This window comes from Centrocercus urophasianus, unplaced genomic scaffold (genome assembly GCF_019232065.1).
Source record: "Centrocercus urophasianus isolate 14NV4802_14NV808 unplaced genomic scaffold, USGS_Curo_1.0 seq_10, whole genome shotgun sequence".
Classification (NCBI taxonomy): Eukaryota; Metazoa; Chordata; class Aves; order Galliformes; family Phasianidae; genus Centrocercus; species Centrocercus urophasianus.
In genome coordinates this window covers 56,235,393-56,255,824 of record NW_024884142.1, presented here as the reverse complement: position 1 = coordinate 56,255,824, position 20,432 = coordinate 56,235,393, and the positions used below count along the sequence as shown (strand labels likewise).

Below are 20,432 nucleotides of genomic sequence, written 5' to 3'. Positions count from 1 at the left end.
TTCTAAATCTATGACTCTCTCTTTCCAACTTGTTCCAGATGTTTACGGCAGTTTGTCAGAAATGCCAACTGCACATGAATAAACAAGTTTGTATTTCTTTTATGATTTACGTTCACTATCAAAAATGCGAGTCACAGAGCAATACAAAATCAGGCTGCAGGTAGCTTCACCAGGATAGCTCACTTACTGCCCTTTCTGAGCTGCACTAGGCAGACCTGTTTGTCCCCTTACCATCAGAATGTCTTTTGCTAGCAGCTATATTCTTCCCATCTTTTTCTACACACAGATCACTATTTATCTCAAGATATTCAAGACATTCAAGGCCAGGCTGGATGCGGCCCCGGGCAGCCTGGTCTGGTGGTTGGCAACTCTGCACATAGCAGAGGGTTGAAACTAGATGATCTTTGAAGTCCTTTTCAACTCAGGTCCACGCTATGATTCTATGACTCCCATGCCCACCAAGGACCCGCCAATCTCGGCTGTTTCCCTTCTCTTTGCCTGAGACGCGTGCTATTGCTACAAAGTTTCCGCCCGCGTTCTCCAGCCGAGGCTCAGACCTCTCACAGTCTAAACCTCAATCTCACGCGTTCTGCATTGCCGAAGGAATTCCCTCCGCCGCCGCCCCGCGGCACGCCGGCTGCTCAGCTCCCCAGCCCCGTGCAGCCCTCAGAATGCAGCCGGTGCTGCTGCAGCGAGCCCCGCCTCGAGTCGTGCTGGCGGATCGCTATAGGCGCCCTCGGGGTGCAGCCGGAGCGCGTTAGCAGGCACTCGTCATCTCGGGCGCGGAGGCCGAGCTCCCGCTCCTGGGAAACCCGCAGCTATTTCCGAGCAGCGGGAGGGCCCTTCCCGGAGCACCGCCCGCCCCGACGCCGGCCCGCAGCAGCGGCCTGCAAGCTCCGCAGCCCGGCCCCGCGCCGCCTCCTCCGCCCGCCGCCCGGCCCCGCCCCGCCGCTTGTTGATGTTTCACTTTGTTTTAATTCCCGGGTCGCAAGATGGAGGCGGCGCTGGGACGGCGCGGGCTGCGGCTGCTGCTACTACTGCCGTTGACCGCCGCGCTGCAGCTGGGCCCGTCCGCCGCGCTGCCGCTGGGACAGGTACCGGAGGGGCGGCGGGGGGGAGGGGGCTGGGAACCGCCGCCGCCAGTGGATGAGGAGGAGGCGGGCGGGGCGGCGGGGGCTGCGGGCGCTGCGGGCGCTGTGAGCTCCCGGCGTAGCGCGGGGCGGGCGCAGGTGCGCTGCCTGCAGACTTCGTCCCGCTGTGCGCCGGCGTTTCGGGCTGAGGTGAGCGGGAAGAGGCGCAAAAGGACCGCGGTACGCGTCTGCCACAAACTTGGTGACTGCGTGCCTACTGCTTCCTGCCTCCCTTCAGTGATTCATCCATATAGTGTTTGAAAAATATCTGGCAGGCTGAAGGAGAAGAACATCATGGCTATCTGTACTGCTGGGCAGATCCACCTCGTGCTGTGCGTGTGTGTACATCCACTGCGTTGTGACAGGCTGGTGCTGCACGAATACATGGTGCGTTATGGCCGTTTCTTCTCCCAGTGATGTCTGTGCTTCTGAATTGAACCCACAGCAGGTTCCCAATGCAGCTGCGTATTCATGGAATCATAGAATGGCCTGGGTTGAAAAGGACCACAATGATCATTGAGTTTCAAACCCCCTGCTATGTGCAGGGTTGCCAAACACAGACCAGGCTGCCCAGAGCCACATCCAGCCTGGCCTTGAATGCATCCAGGGATGAGGCATCCACAACCTCCTTGGGCAACCTGTTCCAGTGCAGGGCATCGTGCTGCCTGCTTTCTCCTTCCAGTGCCTGTGCTGGGTTCACCCAGCCATTGTACAGACACTGGAGGATTTGTCAGGGCCCCTTTTCCCTGTGGTACTGGTTGAAACAGTCCTCCTGAGGGCCTGGCACAGGCCCTGCACTGACACATCCTGAGCTCGCTTCCTCATCTCCACTTCCCTTTGCAACCATTGGAAGTGAGATGGGCTTAGGTCTTCAAGATGGAGATCTAGATCTTCAGACATCAGTACTCCCATTCAGGTGCAGTGAAGTGTGGGAGCACAGACATAGCGCAATTGATCCTCAAGTACTTTGCTTTGGGTGTAGGGCAGGTGCATTTCAGAGCCCTCATAAAGCCTTACAGTGTGAGCAGGAGCTGGTGGGAGAAGGGCCTGGGCAGAATGGGAATTCAGTGCTGTTGGGTTGGCATCAGCAGCCAGGAGCTTAGCAACACATGGCATGTGATCAGAAGGCTCTTTCCTGAGGAGGTTTTGGTCTGCAGGCTGGTTGCAGCTTCCCTTTGGCTGCCATGGCTGTACACTCCAGCATCCTGAAAGTATGATGGCACAGCACTTCTGATAGTTTCACGTTTTGTCAGTCTTGTGCATGGCAGTAAGTTTGCCTCCAAGACATTATGGGACCCGTAGTGAGGAAAGACCTGAGAATGTTGGAGAACATCTGTGCAATTTTGTTTTCTAAGTTTGTAATGCTTTTGTTCAGCTCTGGAATGTGAACGCCTCCATTGTTGTGCAACACTTGTCGTTTCTTAAATAAGCTGTTTTGAAATCTGGGCTTTTTTTTTTTTTTTTAAAAAAAAAAAAAAAAAAAAGAGAAAAAAGAAAAAAAAAAGGAAGAACATTAGTATGTGTGCTTTAGTTTTGCTTTCTCCTCCCGAAATTTGGACAAGCAAATCTGGATTACAAATTGGGAAGAAAAAACAAACAAACAGAGGCAAGGAATGATGCAACAAGAGTATAACTGATCTTCATCAAAGTAATGTGTTTTTATAGTGCTCGGTCAAGAATTAGATTTTCTGCCTTAGAATATTTTTGATGTGCTGTCAGGAACTTGCTGAAAGCACAGTGAGCTGAATGCTCTTTTGTTTGTTTATTTCATTAGCCGTTGAAAATTTAGATTTAACTGTTTTCTTTCAAAAAGGCTTACTTGCCTACCGGACCTTATATACATGTAGTTGCGTGAAAAATATTTTTCAGGCTATTTGTTGGCTGCAAGAAACCTGCAAGATAGATTGTTTCATAACAGAAAAAAAGTAATCTTCACTACATCAGCCATGAGTGTGTGTGCAGTGGGTGTCGTGTATTTTAATCAAAGAAACTTGTTTATAGTGATATGCTGACATCTTTCTTTTGTAGCTTTATGCCAATTTTTCTATTAACATCTTGGCATATGTTCTGAATTTTATACTTAAAGTATACTGCATCATCTTTCTGTGTATATCTGATTGAATTAAAGCAGTGTGATGCAGCTGTGTCCTGATTATGTGAGATGAAGTGTTCAGCTTTAAAATTCTGGATAAAACATTCATAGTGTGAGTTGATTTCATAGGGAGAGAGCAAAGGCAACACACATAGGGCAGAGGAAAGGATAAGCAATATTATTCCGTGAACATCACAAAACAAGGAAGGAATATGTGTGCTTGTTCAGAATAGTAAAGCAAAAGCATCAATGTGTTAGCTTTATATGTTAACAAGATAGTTGAGTTGTAGTTACCTAAGCAAGTACTGAATTTCACTGTCTTATCTTACATATTGTCATGCTGTTTAATAATACCAAGCCTTCTTTGAGAAGATTTTGTACTGAAGTTTGGTGAAATATGAGGGGCTAACTGTGGTTCTCCAGTCTTGCTGGGGTCTGTACCAAGACTGTTTCCTACCTCATCTGTGCCTGGCGGGCAGCTGAAGCCCTACAGCATAGCTTTGTTTTGAGTCTGATGAAGGAATAAGAACGGAACCTGAGACCCTGTGGAGCCAGTTTTCCATGTGTGTGCCAGGACTCAAAAGCAGTGTGAATTTGGATGGTAGTTTTTGGCTTGATCGAACACTCTTTCCCACAATCTCCATTCAAATTTAGAAACAGATTCTACTTTTGTCCATTTCTTACTTGCATGGCCACTTCTGTTGATTTCCCATTTCCATACTGCACAGAGGATATCCGTGCACAGCTGCTACAGGGGCTGTCGTCCCCTTGCTGCCCATGCAGCTGACCGTGCTGCCAGGCGCTGTGCCATCTGCTCCTTGAAGCAGCAGGAGCCTTGTTTGGGAGCCTGGGGAGAGGGATGGGACTGTGTGAGGCTCGAAGGCACTTGGGTGCCACTGATTAGACCTACAGCTTTGCCTTGTGTGGCATTTATCATAAAAGGCTACAGGTGGGTGAAGATATGTGCAGAACCGGTGTGGGGACTCTTTAAGAAGCAACAAATATTCCCTTTCAAATAATGTCAGGTGCTTTATATTCTTTCTGTCACCATTCTCTTTGCTAGCACTCTATTGCACTGCCCCAATGAGCTTTCCTGGGTTCTGTTGCAGCACGTGGTGAAAGGAGTAGAACATAATCACTGCCTGCTTATTGCTGTTGATTCAGGCTTACCAAAATTCACTAGTTCACTTAAAACCTGTCATGCATGTTGCCACACTATTACTGCCCCAGCCTTGCTTTCCTCTAATAGAAAAGCATAAATCTGTGTGGAGATGCTGTCCTCTTTGCAGGTACTGTGTCCACTGCTGCTGTGAGTATCCCTGCCAGAGTGCTGTAACAGTGATGAGAAGTCCTAGGAAAACTCAGGAGATGCATCTGCACCCTATAACAGCATTAGGAGTGATTTTAAGACATACAAACTAGACTTACACTCATGGTTCAGGCTTCTCTAGAAAGCAACAGAACAGGATGGAGGATTACTGTGTACGGCCTATGTTCAGGACTCAGTAGGTTCATTGCCATTTGGGTCAGTGGTGCAGGAAGGATCAGTGGGAAGACAGCCGTGAGGAACTGATCTCCAAGGAAAAATGAAATGAGCTGGGAGGATCAATAAAATCAGGAAAACTGAATTGAAGGGCTGTTATTTTCCCTGAAAAGGTGCTATCAAGAGCAATGAATGACCTGTTCATAAGCTGCAACAGGAAAGTTTCAGGTTAGGCATCGGGAAAGCTTTTAACATTAAAGATAGAGAGAAAAAAAAGAACACTAGAGTAAATAGTTGAGGAGAGCATTCATTTTTTGGACATCACCAGAAAGCTTTAAGAATTGGGTAAATGAACACCGGTCAGGAATGATGTCAATATGAGTTGTTTTTCACTCTGGAAAAGTGGCCTTGAGACGTTTCTGTATCAGTTTGGGAATTTGGAGCAAGAACAGTTGACACCCAGTTATTTGTTCACACCAAAACTTGGAGATCTACTTGCAGTGTTTCACAGCAAGTCTGGTACCAAGACTGTTAAGACTGCTTAGGGCAAAACAAGAACATACAAGAGGACAGAAAATACTCGGATACAAGCGAGTCGCACACCTCTCCCAGCTGTTAGCCCCTGTCTCCACTGCTTGTCTGCCTCTTGCTTATGGAGAGGGAAACAAGCTGGCAACAAAGTGGCCGTTCTCCTGCCAGCTTAATGAGCTGTAGCTGCTCACTGACTTGGCAGAAATGGGAGGGAAGGAAGATGTGCTGGAGAGGAGAGAGCTGCACTCCGTCAGTTGGTGGCAGAGGGAGCAAGCTGTTAGATCAGCTCAGCTGTCTTACTTGTCTGCATGCAACCATCTAACGTAATTTAGACAGCACGGATGTGTTCTCCTAAATATTTTAATTTCTTAAGCACATAATGTGCTGTTCAAATGCAAGTTCTGTGTGTGCAACAGAATTCATGATTGTGCTTTTGGTTACCAGGTCAACAGAGCTGACAACTTGAAGAAATCATCACATGCACATTTCACTTTGTGCATACAGTGCTCATTTGCTGAGCACATTTATTTTGCCTGAAGTCCTTCATTTTCAAAGACGGCATTTGATTAAATTAAGAGATGGGGGACTTTCCCTCTTCCTAGCAGTAGCTGGCTATCTGATGTTTTACTTTTCTAGTAATCTCTGAGTAGCTTTGTAGATGTTGAGAAAAGATTGCAAAATACTTTCTGTGCAGAGGAGCTCAGACTTGGTTTGAAGCTTAAAATTGAAGCGTTATTAAGATTGCATGAAAAGTCCATCCTCCAGGCCCTTTGAATTCCCAAAAAAGAGAAAATATTAGGAAGTCTGGACAGCGTCTTGATCATCTGTTATGCAGTTTGGGAGTGTAAAATTAGCACAGCTCTGAGGGCTTAATAAAGTGCTAAGAGTTTGGCAAATTTTTTTTAACTATACAGCATTCTTAAAATATGAGGAACAAAATAAGTGGCTTGAGGAAGGCTATGGGATGGCAGAACAGATTACATCCCACAGTTATACGATGGATCTAGTTTAAATGTTCAGTAATAGATTTCCGGTTTTCTAAGTCAATTTATATGTTATCTGAATAACTGGGATCGGAGCTTTGGAGAAAAGTCAGCATAAATACCCATTTCCTAGGAAGGGCAGGGAAAAAGATTTTTGATCTCGGTGGTCAGAGAATTTTGCTACTGACTTGACAAATGCATCTGAAACATCAAGGACAAGTAATTTCCAACCAAAAGGAAATTACCTTCCTTTAAAAAAGACGCTGTACTTAGTTAAATAGATCATTAATATGAATCTGTGTTGGATTTTAAATGACACTTTCCCCTATGAAGCCAGATTTCTGCTGAATCAGATTGGGATGCTGTTTTTCAGTTTGTGGTAGCTCTGGCTGCTATGCGTCCCCATTGTTTTAAGGAAATTTTTATCTTACAGTTGTACTCCAGAAAGTTTCTACTCATGAATTGGGATGACATTGTATTGGGTAAAAACATGGCAAAAAAAAATCATTTGTGCTCCAAGTATTCCCTGCCTAAGAAGTCTTTCATTCACTCTTTCATTCATTCTGAATTCTGAGGAGTTCTTCTCTTTGGAGACATGCCTCATTTTTCAGTTGTTCAAATGTGAAACTGTCTCCAACGCAGAGCTAAAGATGCTGAAGGGACAGAGAAGAGTTTTCCAGAGGAAAGTGAAACATGGATGGAGTAACGTAAGGCTCCCAAAAGGCAAATGGAGAACCTAACATTATTTCTGAGATGACTCAGGAAAGCAGTGTGGCACTTGTTACATGGTTTTGTATATCGTCACAGGGCAGTTAGGAGATTTCAGGACCCATCTGCTAAAGAACCCCTCAGGTTAGAAGGATGAAATGAGAGGACAGAATGACGGAAACAAGAAATCACAGCAACTGAGGTTTGAAAGAAGGAAATAAATCCCTGGGGCTTGGAGGAGGCTTGTGTGGCATAACTGGGAAATGATGACCAGAGGAGAAAAACAACACAGGATCACTGCTGGTGCTGATAAAGCCAGGTGTTCTTTATCACAACAGGCTGACAGCTCGAAGGCTTAATGGAGCTCTTAAACTTGACAGAGATGGGGAATCTGATTGTATCATGCACTGTCTGTTCTGTTTCAACTAATGTGAGTCTCCTGTTACCATTTACATCCCTGTGTAACAAGTTCTTCTGATAATTTTGTTTGATTATTATTTTGTCTGCGTTTAAAAAATAAGTTACACTTAGAAGGAAGCAGTCACTTCTTTTTCTCATCAGTCAATTTTATTAAAAAGTGGAGAAAAAAATGTACCTGGAATGAGGAACCATATCTCTGTTACTTCTGTTTGCAAGACAGAAAGCCTGAGAATGTGCTTTGGGACCTGCATAGGGCCGTTCCGCGGCAGAGCATGTGAAAGTTGCTTATGGCCTGCAGGGCCTTGTGTATTTTCTCACAGAAATATACATCTCTTTTCTTTGTTGTTTTCCAGGAAACAATCAGAGTCAATGTTATGATGTTGAAAAGCAATGGAGAATTTCATAAAGGGCAGGTTTGTCTGGTTTTTCTATTTATTCAGTGAATTAATATGTAGCGAGAAAAGTCAGCATGTGGATAAGAGTGTATTGTGGTCTGACTTCAGTCAGTGTTAATTGTGTTCCTGTGAGAACAGAACTACAGCATAGGGGCAGGACTGCACATTCAATCTGTCTGTCTGTCTTTCAGGTTGTGTTTAATATCACCTATGCTAACGGACAGGTGTATCTAAATGATTTTCCTATGAGAAGCGGAGTTGCTCACATAACGTGTCAAACAATAATATGTGAGTATTCTTTTTTTTTTTTTCCCTGCAGTATTTTCTTTCCTTGTTATCTAGTAATGAAAGCTTACAATTTCTGCGTGTGCTCATACTCTGCAAATTTCAGCACAGTAGAAGCAAATTTCCCAAATTAGGAAAGTTTTCCTACTGATATGTGTGGAAAAAAATCTTAGTGCCTTGTATTCAAGTCACATTGATAGGCTTGCATCTAAATGGTTGAATCTGAACTCAAGACTCTGCCTGTCTTTTCAGAAGAATGTTTTGCAGGACAAGCTAGACAATGTAAACAGAAGGATGCAGCTCCACCCTGCTAATAGCCACGTCCCTTGGCTCACTGGCATGTGTCCAAGCAGAGGCTCAATAGCAAAAATATGAAGATTTTTTGGGAAGATATTTTTCATTATCTCATTTCTGTCTTTAGTAGACAAAGAAGGTTGTCCTCGACAGGATATTAAGGCACCAGTACTGCAGTTCTGCTGTGTTTTGTAGTAGTTAATGTTTTCAAATGATCTTGAAACTGTTGGTTTTTTGGTATTTTTTTTTTCCCCACCAATTAAATGCAGCACCTTTGTGAAAGATCAGAAAGCACTGTGATTTTTGAGATGCTCAGAACATACTGTATAATTAATTAAGTGAGGACCATTGTGTTACTTGCTTTAAGCTTCTGTTGTTTTCAGAACGATCTCTTGATGGATCGGGTGCAGTCATTCTGCTGCTTGGTTTCTGAGGTCATCCCCCCTTTATACTCAGTCAGTTTACTTAGAAAATACTAATGCTTTTCTAAATGGCTTCTCTGAGCCATGACCTTGTCTCTTGAACCCTTCCTTCTCAAGTATTATCAATTATTAATTTCACATTATTTCTTTTCTGAAGTGGGAGAGCAGTATTCACTTCTCTATTTCTGGGGTGGTTATATTCCTATTGATTCTGTGTTTTCTATCCTAGGATAGAAAAATGTGACAAAATGTTTACAAACAAGGTAATGTTTTTATTGACTAATTTTGAGAGATGCTGAGCACTCTACTGTAGCGGATCCTATTAATTTCCAAAACCATACTTGAATAGCTTGCAGTGGCTACAGTTATGGATGAAAATCTGAAACAGTGAGAAAAATACTGTTTTGACCTGGGAGTCTGGAATTGTCCATTCCCATGTTTGGGTCTAGATCCTCAACACAGTACTTCTGTTACCTGCAAAGCAACAGTTACATGCGTACTAAATTCTCAACAGCAGATTCAGATAATGTTTATAAAAGGTTGAAAGAGTATTGAGATACTCATTATTTATTAGGAGAGGGGAAAAATAATCCTGAATATCTGTATTTAAAATTCAAATTGAGCCAAATGTTCACAATCTTGAATATTAGAGACCAAGTCTCCAGAGAAGCAGTGTCTTGACATTATTGTTACATTGTGCCTGGACCTAAATCCCCACTTCAAGTTTCCACAGTCAGTTTCAGATCAGTGAACATCTTTAGCTCCAGCCTGACGCATGAAAGGTTGGGACTGCAAGGAGCTTCATTATCTTGGGATCTTTGGTCTTTTAATATCTGCTTGCTGCTGTAATTCAGAAAGTATTCAGCAAGCATGTTAGTGCTTACACCCATGGGGAACAATCCCTCTTTCTTTCCTTCTGCCACTTATTTTCCCAAAGTAAGATTCTCTTAAATGGTTCCAAAAAGGAATTTTCTATATTTAAAACTGCTGAATAGCTTTATGAGGAAAAGGGTTGCAGGTGGTGGTGTTTGACTGACAGAACAAGTGAAGCATTCCCCCAGGTGCCTCTTAAGCAAGCACTGCAGGTGACACACGGTCCTGGTGGCTTAGAAACTGGGGCAGCAATCTTAGCTCCCATACTGTGTGATTTATGTGGTGGATTGGACTCCCTGACTTCCACTGCTGCCCTCCAGCTCCGGCAGGCCTCACCTTTATGGATGCCACATCTATGTGCTCCATGGAGAACTCCATCATGCCCTGCCTTCTGCTTGGGATGGTTTCTCTTTGAAAACTGTGCCGTTATGTCTTAACAGTAGAGAATGGCAGCCTGGATGATATGGTGGAGCAGCAACGCCTGGGAACTGTCAGCGTTCGCATCATGGTTCATGAGTGGCCTCTGGCATCCAGTTCTGATTTGCAGCTGATTGTCATTCAGGAAGAAGTGACGGAAATTGATGGAAGACAGGTAAGGAAAAATAATACTTTGCTTGTTTTGAGTTTAGAGTTGAAAGGCTTACATGTGTGTGGATGGTGGTAAAGGTACAAAGCATGTAATCTAATGCTAGCTAGCACACTGCTGATGGAGATAAAATCAACCTGAGTCAGGAGAGGTGTTTCATGAGGAGAATTTAAGCTTTAATGTTTACATTCTTATCTCAGTAGTTAATAGTTGGATGACTTTCCATTAAGCTTGTTAGAATATACAATTTACAACTTCCTGAAGGGAGGTTGTGATGAAAAAAGGTCTGGCCTCTTCTCCCAGGCAAATAGTAGGACCCGAGGAAATGGCCAGAAGTTGTACCAGAGGAGGTTTAGGTTGGACATGAGGAGAAACTTTTTCTCTCAGAGAGTGGTCAGGCACTGGAATGGCTGCCCAGGGAGGTGGTGGAGTGGCAGTGTTCAAGAGGCGCCTGGATGAGGAGCTACGAGAGATGGTTTAGTAGCTTCTGGTACTGGGAATGGAAGGGTGGTTGGACTAGATGATCTTGCAGGTCGTTTCCAACCTTGCGATTCTATGATTCTATATCATGAACTTTTCCAAAATGCAAGGAAAGTCAAACTCACAAGCAGTATTTCACTTTCAAAGTAATGTACAAAATTAATAAATGGGCACGTGCTCATTCTGACTCTGAGATTTTGCCCATTCTTTATTTCAAGCTAATAAAACATTTCTACCGCACAGCTTGCAGGAGCATCCTCTGAAGGGGGCTTACTAGGAAAGATCATCTGAGGGCTTAACCTTAGACTGTTTTGTATTCAAGCCAATTCATTCATCTGAATAAAAATCTTCATATTGAACATAGATTTTTTTTTTTTTTTTTTTTTTTTTTTTGAGAGGAAGAGCAAAATAAAAAATCCACAAAACTTCTAACTGTATTTGCACACACAGCAGTGAATGTGAGGGGCTACAACTGAGCTGAGATTGAAATGTGCAGAACTGAGTTCTCACAGTCACTTAAAAGTTATAGTTTTCCAACCAGAGAGATTATAGTTAGAAGATAGAGCTGTTGTCCTATATTCTCCTGTATTTTTTTAACAGGAAAATGATGATAATACCATTATCTTTAATTAATTGCACTCTCGTCATAAAGTACTCTGGCATGAAGCATTTCTCTGTGAAAATTTTTCTCTTAATAAAAGTGATGATCCCACTGAGATTTGAAGCTTTTTTAGTGAGGTCCTTACCCCACTGTTGGCTAATATACTTTGGTTTGGAACATTTGTTAGACAACAGTGTTGCAGTAGTTCATATCTCAAACTAGACATCAAAATGCAAATCGGGTTTTCATAGACACCTGGTAAGAACACATAGAAACCTCACTGTTCCCCTAATTATTCTGCTAAGCTTTCAATCTTTCTAATTAGGTATCAGCTGACAGTAACAGTCATCTTTTTAGCTGTATTGTTCTGCACATTTTAAAAGCAAAAGGCTGATGGCTGTGGAAGCAAGAGTGAAATCACGTCATCCCCTGTATTCCTTTTTGAAGACATGTACCTGTTGACAAGCTGTTTTACATCAGACTGTAGTAGAAGCATTGAATATATGAACACACAGTTACTCTGTACTTCATTGTTGCCTGTTCTGGATGATATCACTTTAAAGAAAAATAAGCCAAAGCTAAACAAAAACACCAATGAATATCTCAGCAAGATTTTTTCAGTTGGTAGGGGAAAAAAAAGCAATGACTACAAAAGCAGCAGTGTCAGTCTCATCTGAGCAACATTTCCATGTGCCCTTTCAATATGAATATTTGAGTTTTTCATGCTTTAAAGTGCCTCCTTGACATGAGGAGCTCTGTAAGACTTGGTTGAAAGCCCAGTGATTGACTACGACATGTTTTTGTAGGGAGAGGGAGACCTGGTTCATTCAGCATACATTCTAATACAGCAGTGCCTGTAGAAGTGTGTTAAGTAAAGCTAAGAGTACTGATTCATGTTACAGCATCTGTCTAAATCTTACTGGCTTGGAGTTTACGAGCATGTATTGGTTTTCTTTACCAGCCTACTTTGTCTTTACTTTAAACTCAACAATATCAATCTGTTTGCATCTCTCGCAGGTTCAGCAGGAAGAAGTAACAGAAATAGACATCTTAGTGAAGGACCTGAGGGTACTGAGACATTCAAACTACACTGTCCCTTTGAAAGAGAGTATGTTGTATTCCATCCCAAGGGACAACGACGTGCTATTCACGCTTCCCAACCTCTCAGGAAAAGGTCTCTTTCTTAGCTGTTACATAATATTTTTGAGCGTAATCTACATACTGATTTACAAGGACAAAATAACACTGTTATCCCAGTGTTGTTTTGCATGGTTAAACAGTTGTCAGATTAACCATTAAGTTTTTATTTTAAAATTTATTTATACCTGAATTCTACTCTTCTACATTCTAGTTACTACTTTTGTTTTGTTTCCAAATCTGTTCTCCTTTGAATTACTTGTGCTTGTAAAATCATAGCCCAGACATTTACATAAATTTCTCTTTCAGTGCTGTTTCAGAAATTTCCCTAAAGCTCCCCCTTATCCTGAGATCAAAAGGAAAAACTGTGAAGGAAATACCTGTATGGGTCACTTCCAAATCAGAGAAGAGTTATTAAACTTGAATAACTTTAAAAAAAGAGAAGTTATTGGATACTTTAATCTTATTTCAGTTCAATCAAAAACTCAAGGATTTATTAGGAGATAAATATTTTTATCTAGCTTGTCACTTTTAAAATCTGATGACAGCTGAAATTCATAGCTAAGGGCTGCATTGTAATACTGCTGCTTCATATCAAGTGGAAAAAAAATTGCTGGTTTTCTTTGATCTTAATGAAATGCATGTTTTTGCTTCCTAGCTCATAGAGTCAACTAATAATAATAAAAAAAACAAAAAAAAGCACCCCTCCAAAACAAGCCTCCCACTATATCCAACTTTTCTTCTTTAGATATTCAAGATCCACTGCAAACTACCAGTCAGTACTTGATCTGGCAGGTAGAAACCACTGTGGATGAAGAGACATTACCTGGCAAGTTACCAGAAACACCTCTTAGGATAGAACCTCCGTCTTCCTACAAGGTAGGGTCCTGTGGTTGTTTGTCCTTTGTGGTTTTTTTTTCCCTCCCCCTTTTTCTCCTCTGTCTCCACAGAAATGGGAAGATGACTTGGTGACATTCCTAGGAAGACAAACGTAGCAACATGCTGCTGATAAAGCAGAATGTTATAGTTCAAGAGAACAGACAAATAGGCTTCCTCTCTGTTTTTAGTATTGTCTACAGAAACATGTACAAATACAGGGTTACTTCCTTCCTGGATGGTTAGAGAAGGAATCAAATAAGAGCACTGTTAGGATCCAGATGATAGGCTTTCTTTGTGTAGAGGCCAAACAAAACATTACTTAAAGACGGTAATAAGGTGTGTAACATTTCTTTGTTCTCTATTTTTTACTTGAAGAAAGCAATATGGCATATAACAGATTTCTCAAGGGAGAATTGCTATTCCACTTATTTGTGTGAGGTTGTGACAGTGGCTGAAGTCACAGAAATCCCCACAGCCCCACTATGAACAATCTCCACAGCCAACCACAATGACTGTTACAACCACAATCCAGAAAACTGTAAAAACAACAAAAATAAATTAAAACTTAGACAAAACCTTTGTAAACTATACCTTAGCAGTGATAAATCTTTCTTACTCCAGTCGAAGTCACACATATGAGTGTCACATATATGTTGTGAAAATGAGCTGTGATATTTACATTGTAACAGACTGAGTATTTACAGCAGTTTTAAACTTTTTTTTTTTTAAGCTTTAAATTGCTTTTTTTTTTTCCCTGACAGCTTAGAGGCAGGTGCTGGCCACTGGTTGATGAGCCATGAGTATCACCAGCTGTAAGAAACACAGCAGCACCTTGAAAAGCTTCAGTTCCAGATGAATTACAGATAGGCTTTCACAGCCTACTTTGTGGTGGAGAGAAATGCTTGAAATGCACTGCTTAAAGAGAATGGCAGAAATGGTACGCTGCAAGTTACAGATAGGTTAGAGAACGTGCTACCCCCCTCTCCTGAGTTTCAGTGAGCATTCTCTGCTGTATACAGCAATGAAATCATAGCTACCCTGAGTATAGGTCAAGTAGCCCACCCTTCACCTACTCTGTTCAAGTGTCCTTTGTTTTCCCAAGTGGCCTTTCCTTTCAGGGAACTCTTTGAGGATGAGTCACTTCTGCACAAATCAAACCTTCCATAGAAATAGTTCAGTTGAAAGGTTCCAAACTTTAGAAAAGAAACAAATCTGAGTCACCAATCAATTACATCCTGCTTTTACCAATAGCTACAAAACTGCACATGCTATGTTTTGCAACCTGCTTTGATTGTAGGTGATGTGCCAGTGGGTGGAAGACTTGAGAAAATGGCTCTGCAGATTCTGGTTTAAATCTTTACCCATTTTCTTTAATTTGATGGAAGTCATTGTGGTTGGAGTTATTGGAGCAGCGCTCATTCTAAAAGTCTTAAAGGTGATTTTCCCTTCCTGTGAGCCCAAGTAAGTAACTTGTGCTTTTTTCTTTTTCTTTTTTTTTTTCTCCTGTGAAGACAAAGCATTACTGAAAAATCTTTCAAGTCAGAAGCAGCCCCATTTTTAGGCAGATGGTGACAACAATTTAATAAGAAGGATGCAGCAAATTATCATTTCAAGTGACCTTTTGATGCATAGGCAAATTTTTCATTAGAAGCATCTTTAGCTTGGCTGTGGTAATACCAAATTTTGATTAGTTCTTCCAAGGACTACATTTTGAGACACCATAACATACCTCCAACAGAGGAGGGTAGAAGCTAGAGCTAAGCTGTTCCAGCAATTCTGCATCTTTCCGTAGTGCTGCAGTCATTACTGTAATCATGAAAGGCCTCAAATTTGGCTTTGCAAATTAGGATGGGATTTCTTTAAGGAATTATCTATCTAGGCAGCTTGGAAGCCATAGGGAGAGGTGGCAAAAGGTTAAAAATAAAACTGATTGATTATGGATGGCTTTATTTGCTCAGCTGGTATCTTACCAGGAACACTGGTATAATATTTTTTGGATAAGCAAGTTTTCCAAATAAGTGTGGAAGTATGAAATGGCAACTGCAGCTAAGAAATCAATACAGATTTAGAGATGGAGTAGGAAAGCATGAACGTTTTTAAGGAACCCAAGTCGACTTGGGAAGCCTTAACCCTTGGAACCTAATGTTTTTTTTTCAGGAGGAATGACTGACAGCAAATCTTGCTTCCTCACTTGGAGTAAGCACAGCTGATATTCTCAAATACTGCTGACCAGCTGTGTTTCTGAATGGCCCTGAGCCTGGCTAATCTATGCAGGGATAAGAGTTGGTCTTAGTGCTTCTGACAGAGCTAGGAAAATGGAGGGTTGGTAAACTGAGAAGGCTGGAAACTGCAGTGACAGAAGATACCATGCTTCCCCCTGACACTTCACAAAGCCTGCTGTCAGAGTAGAGTACTTCTTGGAACTAGCTTGTTAGAGCAGGAAAAGTGAAGAAACAGTTTGTAACAGCTGCTCTCCAACAACCACAAGGAGCTTAATGCTGTGAAGCTCTGAAATAAGCAGAACTAGGGGGAAAAAAAACCTTACCACCACAGACTGTTCAGCAAAATGCCTGATGATCTATCCATAGCAGAGATTGATACAGAGCAGAGGAACCATATTGCAATAACTTGTCCAACTGGAGAACACAGAGCCTGTGTGTGGCTTGTCAGAGCATTCTGAGGAACTGAAAGGCTGAACAACTTTAAGCTATGTCAAAATTGAGCCTACTCTGCTGATAGTTCAGACATACAGACTGAATTGGGGACTCTCTCTGAAACAAGAGCCAGTACTTTTTAAACCAGTTTTTCATAAGATTTTCATTCTACTTTCAAAGAAGAGGTATTATTAGGATAATACTTGATGTATTAAATGAAAGTTTAGGGTGCTTTTAAGAATATGTCTTATTTTTTAGAACACAGGACTGTTTTGAATATTATTTTCTAATGCCAGCTGATTTTACCTTTCAGAGGCATCCTTCTCCTGGATCAAATGAGCTTTGTACCTGTGATTACCATCAGTTTGCCTTCAGATGTTCCAGACAGGAAAAATAATTTAGATGAGAAAATATGTACTTAATATTGTATTTACTTCAGAGTTGTTCTTTTCTGTTGTTGTTGTTTGTTTTTAATGAATTTTTAGTTGACTTGAAATTTGGCACTTGATCTTAATACTTTGTTTCCTACTGAGAAAACTAAGCAAGTTGATTAATTGGTAAAGGGATAGTCAGGATGAGGCCCAAAGCTGACTTCCTTGTACCTCTTCATAAACACGCAGCCTTTTTCAGAAGCTTCAAAATATAACAGCTACCATTGGTTTTAACTTCTGTGAAGTCACTTCTCTGCAGCTCAGACGCGATGCTGGCTGCCTTCACACCTACAGATAAACCAGCTCTCCTAAGTAGCCAGGTGATGAAATTCAGGGTGTCCTGAAGTCTCCAAATACCACTTTTCATAAAAAGACAAAGGAGTACAACAAACGTTACGTGTGCCTGCAAGCCAAAACAGAGCTACCCAACCTGGGTTCAGGTCTCTTAGGGTTGAGTGTGCCTTGCAAGGAAAGTATCACTACCAAACATCTGTATTGCTCAAGTAATTTGACATATATGCAAAACAAAATTTAAAAAGGTAGATTTATATTTCAAGCACTTTATACTTTTATGACCCCCTACTTCTCATAAAAATTGTTAGCACTACGTGTAACTTGGCTTATTCACAAGGTTCTTTTTGTATTTGTGGCAGTGCTATGTGACGTCTCAAAATCAAGGAAAAAAAATCTACAATACTGGCTTACTAAGTAGGCCCAGTCTTCCCATGCTGATTTGTACTGTTCATGTTTTTCAAATAAACATTTAAATTGTTTATTAGACTGTGTTGAAGCATACATTTATTTTGCTACGTAAACTAGCAGCTTGGGGTATGTGTTGGATACATGGAGCTAGTTGGCTTTTTTAGCTTTTCATTGTTCTAATATTGTTTTTAAGAATGATGGGGGTGGGGAGGGAGAATCCAGACTACCTAGCATTAGACTGAGCAGTCATCATAACCCTAATGCAAAATTACCCATGCTTTTTGTTCTAGCACCTTATGCATTTGTACTTCATAGTTCCTTCCCCGAGCTTAGTGTCACCAGAGAGCAGGACCCCAACCATTCCCAGATCACCTGCCCCCTCAGCTGGCCATGTCGTGGCCGACACGGTGCTTCAGGTGGGTGTGGAGCATGAAATGGCCAAGCTCTGCTGATCTGAAACAAGCAGCAGTGATGGACATCACTGGAGTCACAAGCAGTGCTTTTCCAGGACTCTATCCCAAGAGAGCTACCACAGTGATACCATGACTGGTTAAGACATAGAGCTTGAGGCATTTGAATTAAGAATGAAATTTAGTGAAAGAAAACATGACAGAGGTGGTTGTCATCCACAGCTAATAAGGAAACCACACAGACTCTAACACAAAGGTGGTGACTGCACAGACAAGAACTGCTGAAGCAAGTCTCCCACAGACAGACAAAGCCTTCTTCCATGCATGTGGAAATGAATGCCCCTTCACAGAATTACTAAGCTTGGAAAAGACCGCTGAGACCACCCAACCCAACTGCCTACCTGTCACCACCACACCACGAACCACGTCCCTCAGTGCCACATGTACATGTTTCTTGAATACCTCCTGGAATGGTGACTTCCACCTCCCACGGCAGCCTGTTTCAACACATCACCACTCTTTCAGAGAAGAAATTTTTCCTAATACCCAACCTGAACTTCCCTTGGTGCAACTTAAAGCCTCTCAGCCTATCACTATTACTGACCTTCACCTCGCCACAGCCTGCTTTCAGGCAGTTATAAAGAGTGATAAAGTCTCCCCAAGCCTTCCCTTCTCCAGACTAAACAATCTCAGTTCCTTCAGCAACCCTGCGTAAGACTCCACACCAGACCCTGCAATTTTGTTGCTCCAGGGCCTCAATGTCTTTCCTGTAGTAAGGGGCCCGAAACTGAACACCGTACTGGAGGTGCAGCCTCAGCAGAGCCAAGTACTAGTGTAAGGCTGAAATTTAATGAAGAAAAAATCGGGGAGGGGGCAGACAACATACAAGAGTTTTACTTTACTGCACAAGTATGTTATGAATTGCAATGCAGATGGAAATTGAGCAGCTGTTAGTATGTGCTCTTTGCATCCCTACTTATGAAACTATAAACCAAGCACCTGCACCGCAACAAGAAAGTTTAACTCTGTGCTAAACAGCTGCAGCATAAATGAGTGGTTGAACCTGAAAGCACTGTTACTGCTTCACAAACTGGCCTATTTCCGTAGGCCAAATAATCCTCTTATTTCCGTACTGTGTCTATAAAGTTACAAAGCACAAGGAAAGAAATACTTCTTTTAAATTGACAGTAAGTGGGAAAAGCAGTATCAGTCTTGAACAGAAACACAGTAGTTACCAAACAACACTGCAGTGCTACCGAGCTAGCAAGTCTTAAGAACTTTTAGCAGAGGATTTCTGTTTCAGCACATGCAAAGTTTTCCTGATTCAAGAAAGATTCTTTTCAGAGGAGGGCTAAGTTGAGCTGGGACAAACCTCAAATAGACAAACCATTTTGTAAACAGCTATAAAGACTCCTTGCCACAGATAACAAGGGAAACTGTCCTCCATGCCAGTTGCATCTGGTCTCATTCTCTACACATGACTTGAAAAGGATACGTGTGCAATCTGAAAGAAAAAAAAAAAAACAATAAAGATAAGTCACTTTGTAAGACTAGGAAAGGCACATCCCTCTCCTGTTCTTATAAACGGTGGCTCTCACCACAGCTGTCATGTTCTCAGCCTCTGAATGCATCTGTACCTTTAAACACGTTGAGCTGAGCGTAAGTTTTTCCTTTTCTCCATCCTAGAACTCCACTGAATAGGGGAAGGCATCACGTTCTGCTTTCCAAAACAAAATTAACTTCTGAATTATGAAATCAGCATCTATTACTTTTTTCCATGTGCCATATATTACATAGGTGTTCATTTTGTTAATGTAGAGTGAACAGCACTGGTTGAGCTAGAAAAACTAAGCTGCTCTTTAAACAGTTTACTTTAGAAGTTCCCAAAATATATTACAGTTTAATTAATTGTTACATTTCAGTTTAAGTGGCCCTTTACAGGAATGCTTCCAAGGATTGAACCTTAAAAATTCCCCTTTTAGCTCAGATAAGACTGAGCAGTTTGGTTTGTTTGCAGTGAACTGATTTCCAAGAAGAAATCTCTTCCTACAAACACAACTGACAGCTACATCTTCATTCTCACATATAAACAGGAATAAGTATTAAGAGAACCTACTCCAAAACACTACAGCTTTGTCTACATTCTTACCTGAATTTTCTTCCCTTCATTTTTGGGTTCATCACACTGCATTCACCATGGAATTCAGAAACTGCTCGTAAGACCTGCATCTCAGTGTCTTACTGTAATACCTGACCGCTGACACTGCTCAAAGTGCCTTTTAAGAAAAAAAAAGTAAATTGTGTCTGTCACTCATGACATAGGGATGAATTAAGTATATTAACAAGATGTTCATGACAATGGCATTTATAGGATGGTGTACTTGGGACTCATTTGCCTTCCACAAAAATCACCACTTTTCATTATCACGTGTCCTTTCATCTCCCTTGCAGCATGTCAGGAAGCATCAGAAGTTCCACAGCTGGCTTTGTATGGCGGGCACACAGAAGCTGAAATGAGCCTAGACATATTGGACTCATGGGACAGCATGAAGTTCAGCTGCAAGCAGAACTGCAACCATCTGCTCTGAGATTAGCTGGAAGAAAGAAGTGTTTCCAAAATAACAGACATTTTAAAGGAGATGGACAGGAACAATGATCACTACTGAGCACAATCTAACGTTAAATTATAACCTAAATGGTCATGGTAGAACCATTCTCAGAGATCTGTTTCTACAGTCCACTTGGCAACTACTGCAAAAAGATAACACTCTCAAGAAGAGGTTCAGATTTTAAAATTGTAAAACCAACATTATAAGCAGAAGTCATCTGAGTACAAAGATATCAGGACTTTTCTGGCTTATCAGAACAGCGGTAGCAGAATGAATGTGTAGTGAATGCACCAGTTTTTAAGGTCATGTACAGTGAAGGAAGGAAAA

At 41.8% G+C, this 20,432-nt stretch overlaps 1 protein-coding gene across 2 annotated transcripts; it reads left to right on the top strand.

Annotated features, from left to right (window-relative positions):
• Positions 1 to 972: 972 nt before the first annotated feature.
• GINM1 (glycoprotein integral membrane 1) lies at positions 973 to 17,162 on the top strand. Of its 2 annotated transcripts, none has more exons than XM_042820263.1 (8): positions 973 to 1,094; positions 7,701 to 7,760; positions 7,934 to 8,030; positions 10,057 to 10,208; positions 12,301 to 12,457; positions 13,169 to 13,299; positions 14,597 to 14,760; positions 16,267 to 17,162. In XM_042820263.1, the coding sequence occupies exons 1-8, from the start codon at positions 993 to 995 to the stop codon at positions 16,373 to 16,375; spliced, it is 972 nt and encodes a 323-aa protein (XP_042676197.1). In that variant the 5' UTR covers positions 973 to 992; the 3' UTR covers positions 16,376 to 17,162. The 2 variants fall into 2 exon arrangements, with proteins under 2 accessions (XP_042676197.1, XP_042676204.1); XM_042820270.1 differs by lacking the exon at positions 973 to 1,094 and adding an exon at positions 1,410 to 1,517.
• The last annotated feature ends 3,270 nt before the right edge of the window (positions 17,163 to 20,432 follow it).